Source organism: Chrysemys picta, chromosome 10 (assembly GCF_011386835.1).
Source record: "Chrysemys picta bellii isolate R12L10 chromosome 10, ASM1138683v2, whole genome shotgun sequence".
NCBI classification, from domain to species: domain Eukaryota; kingdom Metazoa; phylum Chordata; order Testudines; family Emydidae; genus Chrysemys; species Chrysemys picta.
Window position 1 is genome coordinate 71,374,305 of NC_088800.1, and position 16,571 is coordinate 71,390,875.

Genomic DNA, 16,571 nt, shown 5'->3' on the forward strand with positions numbered 1-16,571 from the left:
CAATGAAAGGCAGGTTTGAGTCTGAGGTCAGTCAATGGAAGTTCACTGTTTTTTCTTCCACAATATAAGTAGAATTTTTTGAGAACACCAGGATGGAAATCACAGAGGCTGTGAAGCACCAATTAAGGATGAATTGGATGCATACAACTCAGTTAAAAAAACCTTGAAAATTAGAGCCATCATAACAACTACACATTCTTTCAATAGAATTTTCCAAAATATTTCTGGTATGAATTCTTTCAAACCTTCCAGTGTTATGTCCAGGACTGCTCTGGTGCTCTGGATCTAAAGATGACTGTGTATGTGCGGGTATATATGCATACTAATGTGTTGTTATTGGATGTGAGGTATCATGAGCTGCTAAATTCAACTAGAAACAGGCATGGTACTCTACATTTAGGACATGTTGAGGGCAGAAGTGGAGTTTGCATCATTGAAGTACACATTTCAATATCACTACTGGGTCCAGGGTAGTTCTGTGATCTCTTTTGATGAAGTCTTCAGTCATGTCAAATTATGGCAATTTGTTATAAAGGCTATACAGATTCACCATATATGCATTAATATTTATACTGCAGTCTTGCACAGAAAAGGTCAGGGTTTTGTTTGCCAGCCTACACAGCTGCCTCAAGGATATTTTATAGCTGTGCACGCTTCATTTTGCAGGGTAAAATAACACAATGCATCAGGAAAATTTATATTTACATATATAATATGCATGTGCATCTGTGCAATAGTGCAGTAGAGTTCTTGTTTTAATAGCTGAAGGGACGGGGATTAGATGAAATGTTCAATAACTGTATATGTAAAAATTAAAAAATAAATCCATCACAGATACATTCTCCTCTTCCAGCAGGCTTAGCTGAGATCTAAGGAAAACTTTGGCAAAACCTGCTGCGATTTTCTTCTAGCACCTATGGAATTCCATAGACTATTAGTCATGGTTTTAAAATGGTTCAGTTTTTATCTGCTTTTTTTGTACATCTGCATTTTTGAAGAACATAAATATGGATCATTCTGGAATATCTGAGAATTGTGGCTCCAAAAATGGCATTAGAATCTATAAGCAATCCACATCATGTGATGTATTTCAAATGTTTCTTAATACATTCACCTGTATTATAGATTAACAAAATATAGGGCCAACTTCTGCCCTCAGTAACACCCGTGTAATTCCATTTATGTCAATTGCCCAGAATTTGCATTTCTGAAGGGAACATTAGAATTTGATCCAGCATGTTTGCTAATCCATTTTAAATGACTTAAGCTGAGTGTTTGTGTTCTGGGCACATTTTTCAGTGTGTTAGCATTTATATTATCTCATCAAAGCATGGAAGCTTTTTTACATGGCTAACTCCCATGGATATCAATGAGAGTTATGCATATATGTCTCCTGCTTATTGATGGAAAAACAAGCCCCTAAATTAGGATCATACTAGTCAGAGAGAGAAAACAGTTATTCAATTTATCAAGACCATCCTACTACATATTTATGATATAATCCCCTGAAACAGGACATATTTGATATTAAACTGATACTACACTTAAGGGGTTGTCTACACATTGTTACTCCTGAGGGAATTCTGTGCCAAAAAATTAAAAATTTGGTGCCAAAAAATAATAATAATGTGCACAATATTTTAAAATTCTGCAAAATTCTGCAAATTTTATTTGTCAATAAATAAATGTGACTCCTGCATGGCAGTGGGGAGCACAGGCCACTGGCTGCATTGAGGTGGGAGATCACCCTTAAGCCCCCACCTCTCCCAATACAGGGACTCAGCAGTGAGGCTGCACAGTCTCAACCTTGACACAGTGCAAGGACTGGGCCTGCCCCAGAAACACCCTTGGGCCCTGCCCCTCTGCGCCAGGTGCACCAGGTGTGGGCAGGCTTAACCTGGCATGATCCAAGTGTGGAGGGGCTCGGTGTGGGGTGAGAGGTTTTTGTCTGGGGGAATCTGGGTGCAGGCGGATCGGTGGGAGACCTGCACAGGGGCTCATTGGGGGGGTTCCAGGTGCAGGAGCAATAGGACTCTGCCGGGGGTCCAGGTGAAGGTGGTTGGAGCTCAGTGGGGGGATCTCGGTGGGGAGATGGGGCTCGGCGGGGGGGTCTGGGTGTGGGAGGCTCAGTGGGGGGGTAGGGCTTGTCAGTGTGAGGGTTCGATGGGCCTGCTTAATTGGGGAGCCCCAACTACTGTCGACGGGATGCTGCATGCTGGGCTCCCGCTTCCTCCTGTGATTCCCCTATCCCCTTTTCTTCCCCATTTCATCCCCCCTCCACCATTGCCCCATGCCCTATCCCCTCACTCCAGGGGTGCTGGAACAATGTATATAGTGAGGGTGCTGAGAGCCATTGAACCAAACTGTAAACCCTGGATATGATGGAAACCTCCTCAAGCCAGGGGGTGCGGCAGCACCCCCCCGCAGTCCTAGTTCCAGTACCTATGCCTCACTCCCACATTCCCCTCCCCCTGCCCTATTCCACCCCCACTTCCTTCCCCACTGCCTCTTCCCCCCACCCTCTCCCCTCCCCCTTCCCTCATTTCCCCCGCTCCCCCTTAGCAAGCTCCACCACGGGCACTCACTGTTGCACAGAAAACAGGAAGGCTCCCAGCACACAGAACGGGGGCACGATAGGTCCCAGGAGGCGGCATTCATCTGCAGAGTCAGCAGAGCCAAGACGCAGCCTCCTTCAGCTGGGCAACTCTGTGCTTGCAGAAATTGGGGGGGGGGGAATGGCACGTAACCCCTTGTGCTCCCCATGCCTCACCTCTGTTGGGGAGGAAATCCCCCCCAAAAACTGCGCCATGGTCGTCCCCGGATACCCCCTCCCCAGCACGGTTTCCCAGGAATTCGGGGGGTGGGGGTGGGGTGGAGAGTGTTTTCTGCATGCAGTCCTGCAGAATTCCCCCATGAGTAACACACAGCACTGCAATGGCACAGCTGCACTGATGCACCTTTGCCACCGTAGCACTTAGTGAAGACACTACCTACACTGACAGGAGAGCTTCTCCTGTCAGTCTAGGTACTCCACTTGCCCAAGAGGTGGTAGCTATGTCGACATAGCACTGTCTACGTCAGGGGTGTGGTCAATATAACTGTGTTGCTCAGGGTGTGGCTTTTCCACTCCCCTGAGCAACATAATTATACCAACGTAAGTCTGTCATGTAGACCCAGCCTTAATCTTTCAAAGTTAATATACTGTAAAGACAAAAACAGAAGGCTGGTATGTCAATATCACAGCATGCTACCATGTAACATACTCCTTTGCTTCTTAGGCCAGTGGGGACTGAAAATACGGCAAAAAGAGTGTGATCAGCCCCTGGGGAGGAAATACTTTATGGTTCTCTTGGGTGAGGCCTCTGTCAGTTAGGAGCTCTGGTATTAATGGGCATGTTCAGCTGTCCTTTTAGGTCACTGTGAAATGAGGTCTTTGAAAAGGGGAGAATCTTAAGAATCACAAAAACAATGAGGAGTCCTTGTGGCACCTTAGAGACTAACAAATTTATTTGGGCATAAGCTTTTGTGAGCTAGAAATAAGCGGTGATGTTGCAATGATTTAGTTAAACTAGTACACCTTTGTGCTTGTACATGGATATATTGGTTTAACTGGCCCTGTTAAGTACTTGCAGGTGCAATTAAATAATTTCCTGTATTTTCCACTTCATCAGATGCATGGAGTGGAAAATACAGGAGCAGGAATAAATACATGAACAGATGTGAGTTGCCTTACCAAGTGTGAGGTCAGTCTAATGAGACAATTCCATTGACAGCAGGATATCAAGGGAGGGAAAATAACTTTTGAAGTGGTAATGAAAGTGGCTCATTTCAGACAGTTGACAAGAAGGTGTGAGTAACAGTAAGGGAAAATTAGTATTGGGGAAATTAGGTTTAGGTTTTGTAATGACAGACAACCTTGCATCCTCAGTCAGATGAATAAGAGAAAACTTCCTATGTGATTGAAACTGTTCTACCCAACTGCCTTGCTAGCAATACATCATGACAACATTGTTTGAGGACCACATTTTCAAAAGCAACCCATAAAATGGTGCCCATTATTTGTCACTTTTGATTTTCATGCATATAAAACCATGGAGTTGTGAATGCAGCCTGTGTTTGCACATGCAAATAGCATAGCTACCAGTTTATACCATGTCTACCCAGTTTATATGCACAACCATAGGATGCATGCAGAAGTCAGAGTTTCAGGCATGCAAAATCTTAGACGTGAAAAAGTAGAGATGAAAATTTCAGAGGCCAAGATGAGGACTCTGAGAATATGGACCTGAAGCAGGGGTGCTGGAAGAATTTTTATAGTGATGGCCATTGAACCAAATTGTAAACGCTGTATATAATGGAAACCGTTTCAAGCCGGAGGTGCAGCAGCACCCCTAGTTCCAGCACCTATGATCTGAAGGGTTGTATACAATGAAAAGTAAGAGAACTGGATTGCGTGCTGTGGCAATTAGATTCAATCAAAGAGCTGCTTTCGTACTGAAGAAGTGGAAACATTTCCGTTATCTACATTTAAACTAATTTGGGGTAGATATGGAGAGAAGATACTCATAGACTCATAGACTTTAAGGTCAGAAGGGACCATTATGATCATCTGGTCTGACCCCCTGCATGCTGCAGGCCACAAAACCCTTCCCTGGACTCTGCCGTTGAAGTCCCCAATCCTGTGTTTTAGTGACTTCAATCGGCAGAGACCCTCCTGCTAGTGATCCCTGCCCCATGCTGCGGAGGAAGGCGAAAAACCTCCAGAGGCTCAGCCAATTTACCCTGGAGGAAAATTCCTTCCCGACCCCAAATATGGCGATCAGTAAGACCCCGAGCATGTAGGCAAGAGTCTCTAGTCTGACCCCTGTTGGCCATTATACTATTTACGTACCATTGCTTGGTTTTCCTTGGCTACTATGTTTTACCATTAAACCATTCCCTCCATAAACTTATCTAACTTAATCTTAAAACCAGACAGGTCCGTCGCCCTCACCGTTTCCCTCGGAAGGCCGTTCCAATATTTCACCCCTCTGACGGTCAGAAACCTTCGTCTAATTTCAAGCCTGAACTTCCCCACGGCCAGTTTATATCCATTCGTTCTCGTGTCCACATTAGTACTAAGCTGGAATAGTTCCTCTCCCTCCCTTGTATTTATCCCTCTGATATATTTAAAGATAGCAATCATATCCCCCCTCAGCCTTCGCTTTGTCAGACTAAACAACCAAGCTCCTCTAGTCTCCTTTCATACGACAGGTTTTCCATTCCTCTGATCATCCTAGTCGCCCTTCTCTGCACCCGTTCCAGTTTGAGTTCATGAAGATATGAAGAATAACTCTGCCAATTATTTCAGGACGAAAAGTTTTCTCCTTTATTCCTTTTAGCACCTTTATCCATCTTTCCACGTATTGAATTCATTATGTTTAGGTTAAGGAAATCACAGCCCAGGTCTACACACAATAGTTGCACTGGTTTAATGAAAGCTGTGATTTTGCACTGTTTTACTTAAACTGGTGCAACTTTGTGTGTGAACAGTCTTTTATCGATTGAAACCTGGCTTACATCAGTTTAGCTTGCCCAGGTTATTTAATTGCACCTGCAAGTACTTAACAGGGCCAGTTAAACCAATATATCCATGTACAAGCACAAAGGTGTACTAGTTTAACTAAATCATTGCAACATCACCACTTATTTAAACCAGTGCACTTTGTATGTAGACCAGGACACGGCATTTGTAGTGACAAAAACTTGGATGGCACAAATAAAGGATTGCATTTCACAATAAGAAAAAAAAACAACTTTAATATTCTATAACTACATTTAAATTCATAATAAATGTTTATTTGCTACATTACAATAAAGATTCATTGAAATATTGTATTTTTAACCTTGTTATTTATTTAGTGTTGCAAACAGTGTTGAAAAACTAATGATAAAGAAAATAGCTTTTAAAACTGCAAGCTGTAGAATAGCTTTTAGAAATGCTAACTCAGGCAGTAATGTGATTCGGTTGACACTACTAGAATGATCAGCATACCTTCCATCAAAATATCTGCCAAATAATCTGTAGTGTGAGCTAAACATCCGATTTTGTTGTGTAGTATCTATCAGTACATGCAATATAAACTTGATTTCAGGAGGACCCATTGGACAAATATTTACATTTACAAGCTATATTTATGTTTTCTTGGCATCTGTCCCAATGAATGTATCAAAAAAGTAAGCACGGGGTTATGAATTTAACCATTTGTATAATTTAACATAATTTAACATTTTAAAATGTGTTCTTATTTATTCTGTTTTCAAAGGAAATAGAGTTACGGAAATTAAAGGAAGATTTCAGGGAAATAATTTAAAACACATTAATTATCATTTGGCCAAATACTGAAATTCTTTTTATTCAATCCTTACTGGGGCAAAACCCCGGTGAGAGTTTGCCTGAGTAAGGAAGGAGGTCTGGATCCACAAAGGGAATTAGACATTGCAACACTGAATGTTGTTTTACTTCTAGGCCCTAGTAAATCACTGGAACAACAATGAGATCCACAAAGCCTGGATTAAGCACTAGGCTCCGTATATAATGAATGAGGAGAGATAGGCACCTAACAATGGGATCCACAAAAGCTAACACGCTAGCCAATGGGAGATGCCAATGAGAGGGCTGTGTCCTAAGCCTCACCCCTCTCTCTGAGTTCAGGTCCTAAGAGCTTGTCTACAAGATCAGCACAGCTGTGCCGCTGTAGCACTTGAGTATGGACACTACCTACACCAGGGGTTCTCAAACTGGGGGTTGGGACCCCTCGGGGTTGCGAGGTTATTACATGGGGAGGTCACGAACTGTCAGCCTCCGCCCCAAACCCCGCTGTGCCTCCAGCATTTATAATGGTATTAAATATATAAACAAGTGTTTTTAATTTACAAGGGGGGTTGCACTCAGAGGCTTGCTGTGTAAAAGGGGTCACCAGTACAATAGTTTGAGAACCACTGACCTACACCCTGTCGGCATAGGTAATCCATCTCCCCAAGAGGCAGTAGCTAGGTTAACAGAAGAATTCTTCTGTCAGCCTAGCACTGTCTACATGGGGACTTATGTCATCTTAACTATGCTGCTCAGGGGTATGGATTTTTCAAACCCCTGAGCAATGTAATTATGATGACCTAATTACCCAGTGTAGACCAGGCCTTAGTCTGGGTTTATCTACTTGCACTCCACAGCTGGACCTCTTGCAATCCCCATTCCTGGAATCAGGTGGCTTAGGCACCTAAATAGTTCTTATAGGAAACGCTGGCAAATGAGGAGTAGGTGTCACCTCCCTTATAACTTCTAGCCCAGTGGTTAGGATACTTACTTGGGATGTGGAAGACCCAGGCTCAATTTCCCCCTCTGCTGCGGGGGCGAAGGATTTGAACAGTGGTCTCCCACTTCTTGAGAGTGCCCTAACCACTGGGCTTTGAGATAGTCTGATATGGGGCTCCATCAATGGCTCTGCTGTTGAAACTGTCACATTTTGGATAAATAGTTGAGGAGTGATTAGATCGGGGGTCTGGACCTGGGGTCTCTCACATCCCCAGTGGGCACCCTAACCCCCCGGCTAGAGAGTTGATCTCACTGTCTGGCCCAGTGACATTTAAGTATTTATCCAAGGTGGAACAGCTTCAACAGATGAGATTGAGGGAGCCCACATGAGACTATTTTGTAGCCCCAATAATTAGGTCACTCACTCCCCTGAGAGGTGGGAGAAACTCCCTGTTCAAATCCTTTCTCCCCATCAAACAGAAGGGGGAATTGGACCTGGCTCTCCCATCTTTCAGATGAGTGCTCTAACCACTGGGTTAAAAGTTATAAGGGACGTGGTTCCTCCTCTGGGTAGATTTTGAATGGGGCCCAGTTTGGTGGGTGATCAGAGCATGCCTACTGGATTGGGCCCTCAGACGAGATAGGCATGACCCCCGCAATCTTCCCCTGGTTTGAGGAGTGCACTGGGGCTTAGACGTGAAATAGGCATCTGATTAGCTGGAGTGAGGCAGCAGTGCGCATGGCCAGAGGCAGGAACTTTTACAGCAAAATGTAGGCACCTACAGAATTGAGCAGCCGCTGAGAGCAGGTTTTGTGGACCACAGTGATGCCTAAATCTGGAATTTAGGCATCTGTATCTGGAGTTTAGGTGCCAGCCCTTACCCTGAAGTCTATGGTAGCTTTTTAATTGGCTACAGTGGGAGCAGAATCAATCCCTGAGAAAGGATTTCACGTTTGTCCCTGGCTCCTCATGTACTGCAAGTTCCACCTCCAAATTATTCTTCTTTATTGTAAAAACTCTAAATGGGCTTTCTCCAGCCTATCACATGCCTTTGGGATAAATCTAGAGCAGGGGTAGGCAACCTATGGCACGTGTGCCAAAGACGGCATGCAAGCTGATTTTCAGTGGCACTCACACTGCCCGGGTCCTGGCCACCGGTCCGGGGGGCTCTGCATTTTAATTTAATTTTAAATGAAGCTTCGTAAACATTTTAAAAACCTTACACAGCAATAGTTTAGTTATATATTATAGGCTTATAGAAAGAGACCTTCTAAAAATGTTAAAATGTATTACTGGCATGCAAAACTTTAAATTAGAGTGAATAAATGAAGACTCGGCACACCACTTCTGAAAGGTTGCCGACCCCTGATCTAGAGGAAACTAAATTGGCATAATTTACCAATTCCCAGGCTTGGATTAAGGCAGTCTGCTCTCTCCCCACTCTTGGGCTCCATCCCAACACTGTCTACCCACACTTGGACTGTAGGTGGTATGTCCCATCCCAGAGACAGTGACTTCCTGAGCTATCATTTCAGGCTGTCTGCAGACTCAGGAAGTTGTCACTGCATTAATTATACTCAGTTAATGTTTTCAAGTTTTTCTTCACAACCGCAAGGGCTAGAAACTCAGGGTGTTTTTTTTTAATTAAAGCGTAGATTATGATGTAATCACTTGATTCCAGGGGTAGGTGCAATCTGACTCCTTAATTCCCCACCCAGTGGTTCTTCCTAGAGTGCTTATGTGTTAATCCAGCCCTGCCATCTCTTCTTTCCCCCACCACACATGTATGGTTTTACCAGGATAGAATTCCTTGACTCCCCCAAACTTACTTTTTTAGTTACACCCACTCACACCCACACCCACTTTCCAATGGTAATTTACATCCCCTTACAAATGACCTCTGAAATTGGCCCACTAAATCTAAAGGAGTCAACATGAATATAACTCACGTGCTGAGGAGCCGAAAGAAAGGCATGTAGCAGTTACCAAGAGGGCATAAGGATGCAAATGTTAAAGTAAGCCTACCTTAACATATGTGTCCATATACCTTACTCTCACACTTTTACTCACAGATTGGTAAATGGGTGCAAGTGAGTCTAATCTTCACTTACTTTACACATCACCTCTGAATTTTGCTCCTTGTTTCCGCCCGCTCTGCTCCCTGTTACCTCTACTGATCTAGTGCCAGCTTCCTTGCTGACCTTTCATACAATCTCTTTGCTTTGAGTCCAAAAGCTTTCTCTGCAGCTCCTGCCATCTGGAACAATCATCCCATATTTCTCCACTGACTCTCCATCTATTTCAGATCTCATTAGAAAACATCTCTTTTCTTCCTTGTCTGTACTGTTTTAATTTCTCTCTCCCTCCGTTTTATATTGACTTGCTCGCTGTTTCTGTTATTTAACTCTGCAAAGTGTTTTGGGATGCAGTTAGTGTGAAAGCATTGCATGAAAGTGACTGTAGAAAATAGTGGTGTTTCACTGGACTGAGGATTATTGTGAGGGGTGTATGCTGTACTGTCATGCTACAGTGCCCTCACAATCCAAGGTAGGGACTTGAATAAACTTCAGTTGGTCTTTAATTCTGAGACACTATTTTCCTTCTAAAATGCTGGGTATAGAGAACTTCCCTAGTGGTCAAGAGGACAACCTGATAGCTCCTTGTGGAGAACAAAGTGTCACCTTGTTAGTGAAAATTACTGTAAATACTTTAATTTTGTACAACACCTAGCCCAATAGCACCCTGGTTTCTAGGTGCTACAATAATATAAATAATAATAAATTAGAGGGGGCCACAGAGTTGCATTCAAGTCTGGATTAGGAGTAGACTAGGATATGGGTTTGAGTCTTGAGGGTGAATCAGGGGTAGGATTTGAATTCAGATTAGAACTAGTCAACATTTTTCCATATCTGTTTTTGTGACAAAAATTTGGTTTCTCAGCCCAAAAAAAAAATGGTTTCTGAAATCCAAAAATATTTCAGTTTTGGAATGACAACCCCAAAAATTTCAAATAAATGATTCAATATAAAATGAAGAAAAAAAAAGGGTGAAATTTTTCAAAGGAAAAAGCCCTTGACCAACCAACTTCTGTTTAGCTGCAACACCCCTGAAGTCTGCAGATGTGTTTTGGGGAGATTTTTGATTACTTTCTATTTAGCAAAACATAAAAGTCTCCTGAGAGGATGGGACAGCAGCAGCTGGGCTTCTGCTTCCTTTGAAAACATTGTCCCCTGCTGACTTCATTACTCAGATAGCTGAAATTCTTTTAATTGGAGCCTAGTTAAACAGGTGTACTAAATCTATAGCTGCCTTCATGTTATCTGTGATTAAAACTGGTGGGATGTAACACAGAGACAGCACCATCCTTTGTGATTTCCTTTTCCCCCAGCATGCCTTCCTGGGGCTAGCCCTTTCCATTTTGCCAGAGCCAAACAACTGTAGCCATAAGGTAGCCATTTTACAACTGGCTATGGTTTGCTGCATCTTCCTGTTTTCTACCTGGTAAGTGCTCTTAGTTCCTGTCATGTTTTTTATACCCAAGGGATAATGTTCTTTCATACAGGTCCTGAGATTTGGTTGAAGACCAGATTGTATTTTTAAAGCCCAGATCTTCATTGCGGTGGTACAGAGGTGCTCTGTACCAGTTTGAGTTCCAGTGGCTGGTGCAGGGGAAGAGGTTGGGAGTGCAGGGACTGCAGCTGTGGCTGCTCCTATGCAAGAAGGTCCAAGAGATTAAGGTTCCTTATCTGTTCCCCTCTTGTGCACCTATGCCAGGGCTAGGAACAAGCTGCTCCTGAGCCTCATAAAACCTGAGCAATGTACTGAGAAGGAGCAGCATAGCTGTGACAGTATTGGAAATGACCAAGTATGTGTTGTGCAATGTAAGGATTTTAAAGACATTTGGTCTTTATTTTTGGAACTGTCTAAAGCCTTTATTAATCACTTGCGTATGCAATATACCATGCTGACATTCTTGTCTGTTGTGCTGGTGTGCTTTTGGAAAAACAACTGGTTCTCTGTACCAGGTGTAGCAATTTGTATCTTAAACGCCTTTCTTGGTTTTTTCCACTTGCTCTCTTTCCTTCCTCCTCTTCTTGGTTTGTAAAATATCACAAAAAAGCATTTTTTGGGGGTGGGGAATATTAGAAGAAATAATATATTTATTTCATCTGTGAACATTTTTTAATCAGCTATGAAACCAGCAGCTAAAACAAATGAATCAAATATGTTAGCTAGGTGAGATCACTTTATATGCTGATGCCTCTCAATGTGTGACAAAGCTACCTGCACAGCAGGTAACTTCCTGCTTTTTAGACACAGAACAGAATGTTCCTTTATGTGCAACTTGGTTTCATGTGTATTTCTCTTTGGAGAGTGCAGCTGCATTAATATAAGCAGAAATAGTTGCTTTCTTCTGCCTCGTTACTTTTCTGTATTGAGATATTTTAAAAGAAATGTCTTTAAGGCAACTATCGGGAAACAGAGGATAATAGGATACGCTGCATTTTACCATTGGGAGGAAATATCTCTCATGGTACTTCAGGGACTGGTGATTGTGATCTTAATTAATTCATTAATCTGGAAGATGTGGTTAACAACACAGCAATGAAATGCACAGGTGATATTAAATTGGCATGAACTGCAAACACCAATGGGAACAGACAAATAATACAAAGGGACCTAGGGAGGTTAGGAACTTGGGCAGAAAATAATAAAATGAAATTCTTGGGAAAATGCAAGCTACACCATTTGTTGTTGGTGGGAGACTAGGAATACAGACATTCCAGGGAAGGGAGAAACCTTGAAAGTAGCGAACCTGAATGTGCCCTAGTTTGGGGTGATAGGCAGCAAATTAGATGTTTGCACCAGGATGTGGCAACAGCAAAGAGCACCGTAATTTGAATCTGCATTATGTCACAGACCAGAGAAGTAATCGTCACTCTTTACAAAGCTCTGGTGCAGCTGCACTGAATTACGAGGAGAGATTTGCAAAATTAAATATATCTGCAGATGCTAAGACAAGAAAGGAGGACATATGTCTGCACGTGGTTGAAGGGTGTAAATACAAAGGATAGAGAAGGTTTGCTGAGTGTGGTATGTGGGTGAGTGGGTGGGTGGGGGTAAGAGAAATCAGCGAAATTCATAAAGGGAAAATAATTTATGCTGAAAAAACTTCCAGACTCCCAAAGCTGCACACAAGTAGGAATATGAGCTTATTCATGTGCCTAGATTGATCAGTGTTAACGGAGCCATTTACACCATGTTTGCAGGATTGGATCATTACACTGGGGAATAGTGGAAGGGCGGCCTAGTTTGGGACACTTTAAACAAGACTGAATATATTAAAATGTGTAGATCTCAGTCCTGCATTGGCAAAAGAGAGAGCCTGGATGACCCTTGATTTTTAAAATACAGAATTGTTTAAAATGGGCTTCATAAAAACAATCGTTTGCAATGAAAAAATCAGCAAAATTTGCAAGCTTTTACATTAGACCAAAAAAGCCTTACAAACCTCTTTGACACACAAGAATAATCCAAGAACAAAGCAGTTTTGATCGCTGTGTATGTGGTGTTTACATCAAGCTAATTCAAAATGCTTGAGATGGTTAGAAAGTTTAATCTTGGCAGTAACAGCTGAGAATGTGATAAAAGTCATAAGACTCCTGATGTGTATTCTGCTGAATTGGTCCACACCCCTGAGTCAGATGTCTTTGGAAAGCTAAACCCCTTGCAAGTTTACATTAGTCATGGCTGGAAAAAATTAAAGGTGATAGTTTAGATTGGTTGTGTCAGTGCTCAGATAGACGACAGCTAGACATGTGATCCCCTGAGTACAGTAGTATAGAGTCAGAGTAATATTGCAGCTACCGAGTGCACGAAGTAGCTGTCCGATACAAACATTCTATTTTTCCCCCAGTGTCTTTGCTCGAGGCTACGTGTCATTCTGCAACCTTGGCAGTGGTCCTTGATGGTTTCTTAATGTTGACCTGCAAAGGGAAAAAAGAGCTTGTGCATTTTTTTGATGCAGAGAGAAGGCTGAAATAAATACAATTTAAAAAAAAAAAGTGGGGGGAGGATGCTAGTGGTGAGGGAGTGTTCTCATTTTTTGCATGTCTTCTCTGGAAGACTAGTGACCAGAGCACTAGTGAAATTGCAACATGCAAAATACAAGCAAAACAGTTGAAAGGGAAAGAGGTTGGGATTTTTTTGATCATTTAGGGTTTTTGCTTTAGCTCCTTTTTGTTAACCTCGCTCCAGTGTGTATAAACACTTGGGGGGGAAAAGCTGAACACCCCTGCCTCTTCAGTTAAGGTATAAGGGCCCACAGTAGTCATTTAATACCTCCACCAAAGCCTGCAACAAAACTAGACTTGACACTCCTGATATTTGAACAGTAAAAAAACAAGCAGGAAAATAAAATAAAACTACCAGCACCACCCTTTATGGCCACCTTCATAAATGATAATAAAGCAAAAAAGTGCAAATTACCAATTAAAAAAATTCTTCAATACTTTCCTGGACTCCACAAGCAGTAAATGGTTTTACAACACTGAATCCTGTTTTACAAAATGTAAACCAATTAAAAAACCCCCAAAATCAACGATTTCCTTTTGATTCAATAAATAGTTGAAATATTCCAATGTGCATTTCCAGAACTCTTCTTAATGTGTTTGGCAGGATGTAAAATGTGGGTGGGAAGAAGGGATAACGTAGTGATTATCAAATGCAGAGCTTTGGTAGTGTTCATGCTTCGACAGGCCACAAACTACTGTAGAGCTTTGCCATGTTATTTATAGAGTAGCAGCGATGTGCATGGTGCATTACAGAGAATACTGAATATTGCTAGCTGCTAAATTCCACTTGGTGCTAGGGCCCACATTTTGCACTGTGGTTAATGAGCAGTGGGTGATGCTTGTGCCTGCTCATGTATCTTGTGCCTGAGAGTATAAATAGGGACTGGAGAGGGGCTGGCATATTTTCTATGTAGTAGAAATTTCAGCAGTATGGTTGTCTCACAGGTGTAAATGCAGTTTCCGTGAAACCTCATCAGCAGACCTGGTAAAGGGACACTCCTGTTTTCTGCCCAAGTTGGCTCCCTTCCATTCTCTCCAGTTGCAGAAGTCCCGCTGTTGCACCATTTATTGTAGTAGCACACCCCATTTCCCCCACCCCTTCCCAATTCTGTCCAACTCTCCCTTGCTGGCCTGCATCCCTCCCTTTTCACCTCCCCTCCATTTCCAGACTCTCTCCTGTTTTTTCTTCCCCATTTTATAGACACAACCGATCTATATTGCTCAGGTGCTCAGACTGCCTTTGTTCTGGATTTTTTTCTTCTCTCTGTCCAGTCTCCTCTTTGCCTAGATTTTCATCCTACCTGTTTAGGTTTGTGTTTTGGCTATTGCGTGTTAGTTTTCCAGAAACAAATCTATTCTCTTGCTGTGGGTTTCTTTCTGAGCAGTAGGGAGTGCTGATCTCAGGTCACCAGTTCCTCTGTGAGAGGATAATGGGATGTGATTAGGAATTGTTACAGTCTCATCATTATGCATGATTCGATTTGTTCCATTCTCCCTCACTTTAAACTGTTCATCTGGTCCTTTTCTTCCAACATGTTTATGGATGTGTTGCTGCTTGTAGACTTTGAATTGTAAAGATACTGTCCAAAATGCAAGAATGTTGGAAGACTGTTCTTGCTGTTTTTGTTAGAAGCCAAATCTAAAATCAATGGGCCCTCTCCTAAAATAACCTCTGAAATGCACACATTAAAAACGATTAAGGGAAACTCAATGCTGTGTATGGAAAAGTGACTGGTTTTGAGAAATTCTCTTAAGAAAACCTGAAAAAATCTGCTGTACTTCATATATTTTACTGTTTCTTCAGGCTACATCGGTGGAGAACAGTAGCCAGCTAATTCATATATTTCAAAATTTTCAGCCATTGTCAGCTAGTTTCTATAGTAGGGTGTATCTATGTATCAGATCTGGGTCCCTTAAATAGTTGTAGGCTTGACCCTAGGTGGAGAAGTCAATTTCCCTTAAATTGTTTGTGTTGCTTAAAGGAATGAAGGCCCAGGGCAAGCCTGATGCATAGGAATGGAATGGAATTCCAGAAACATTTGGAGTAAATCTAGTTGCCTTAAAGCAGACTGGGCTGCAAACTGCTTTTAAATAATGATTCTACCTGTGCAAATGGTGTGCGGGAGTCCTGTGAGGTGCCAAGTACCCCACTCCCATTGCTGTCACAGACCATTGAGGGTATTCAGCACCTAGCATTGTTGGTCAGGCCCTGTATTAGCTTAAACCAGTTTCTATGTCACTACACTACAGTCTGTGTCGGCATAATTTATGTCGCTCAGGGGTGTGTGAAAAAACCACCCCCGTCAGCAGCATAAGCCCTTTATCTGCACAGTGCTACGTTGGCATGAGAAAATCTCCAGCTGACATAGCTTTTTCCGCTTGTGGAGGTGGTTTTATGCAGACGGGAGAGCTGCGAACACATAGATATAAGACTAAACAGTCTTTAAGCCAAGTATAAGCACGTTACAAACTCTTTTACTGGCTCAGAGAAGAGTTGGCACAAAGATTCATCATCCTACTACTCCTTTTACATATATGTTGTGCTGAATCATCGCCGTTGGAGTGCTCAACAGGAGGTGCTGCTTTGGATTCATAAATAAGTGGCATATCTGTGGGCCTAACTTCTAGCTTATAGAATGTTTCCTTCACCGTATCAGTTTCCTATCGCTGTTGGTTGAGGATCTCTTGAAGCGAAAGGTTTTACCAGTAGTAGGCTAGCTGGAGACTTCTAAGAGCAAGGAGCTAAAAAATAAACATTTAAAAAAGTCACTGTCTCTTTAAAAACCAAGTCTTGTTCCAGCATGACTGCTAGCAGCTCCAATTTCATGTCCAGGCTGCTTTGGCATTTCACTGGGATGCTAGGATGATATTCCGTTCTATATATATTTTATACTAAGCCCCTGCTAATAAGCTAGACCAAATAGCTTTTCTTTAATGGGACTTAATTTTCTTATAGTCTTATTGTACCACAGTCTGTCAAATCTGTGGCATTTTTCCATATCACAGTTAACAACTGAAACATTTGAAAGTAATTCTCTGATTCCCTATGATTTACACCAAAATCAAGGGTATGGGTGTGCAAACCTTTTGTATTCCTAGGATATTGTCAAACACCAGTTATACTGTGAAGTAGTTTCATAGATAGATTCATAGACTCTAAGGTCAGAAGGGACCATTATGATCATCTGGTCTGACCCCCTGC

General features: G+C 42.3%; 1 protein-coding gene across 5 annotated transcripts in view; it reads left to right on the forward strand.

Moving 5' to 3' along the window:
* Window positions 1-16,571, forward strand: part of IQCK (IQ motif containing K) — a 105,451-nt gene that overhangs the window by 76,165 nt on the left and 12,715 nt on the right. The window contains exon 9 of one of the 5 annotated variants that reach the window (XM_008164616.4): window positions 854-990. The exons of the other annotated variants lie outside the window; for them this stretch is intronic. Coding sequence (XP_008162838.1) covers window positions 854-873 — 20 coding nt within the window. The 3' untranslated portion in view covers window positions 874-990. Of the gene's footprint in view, window positions 1-853; window positions 991-16,571 lie in introns of those variants that run through there. 5 annotated transcript variants of the gene reach the window in all.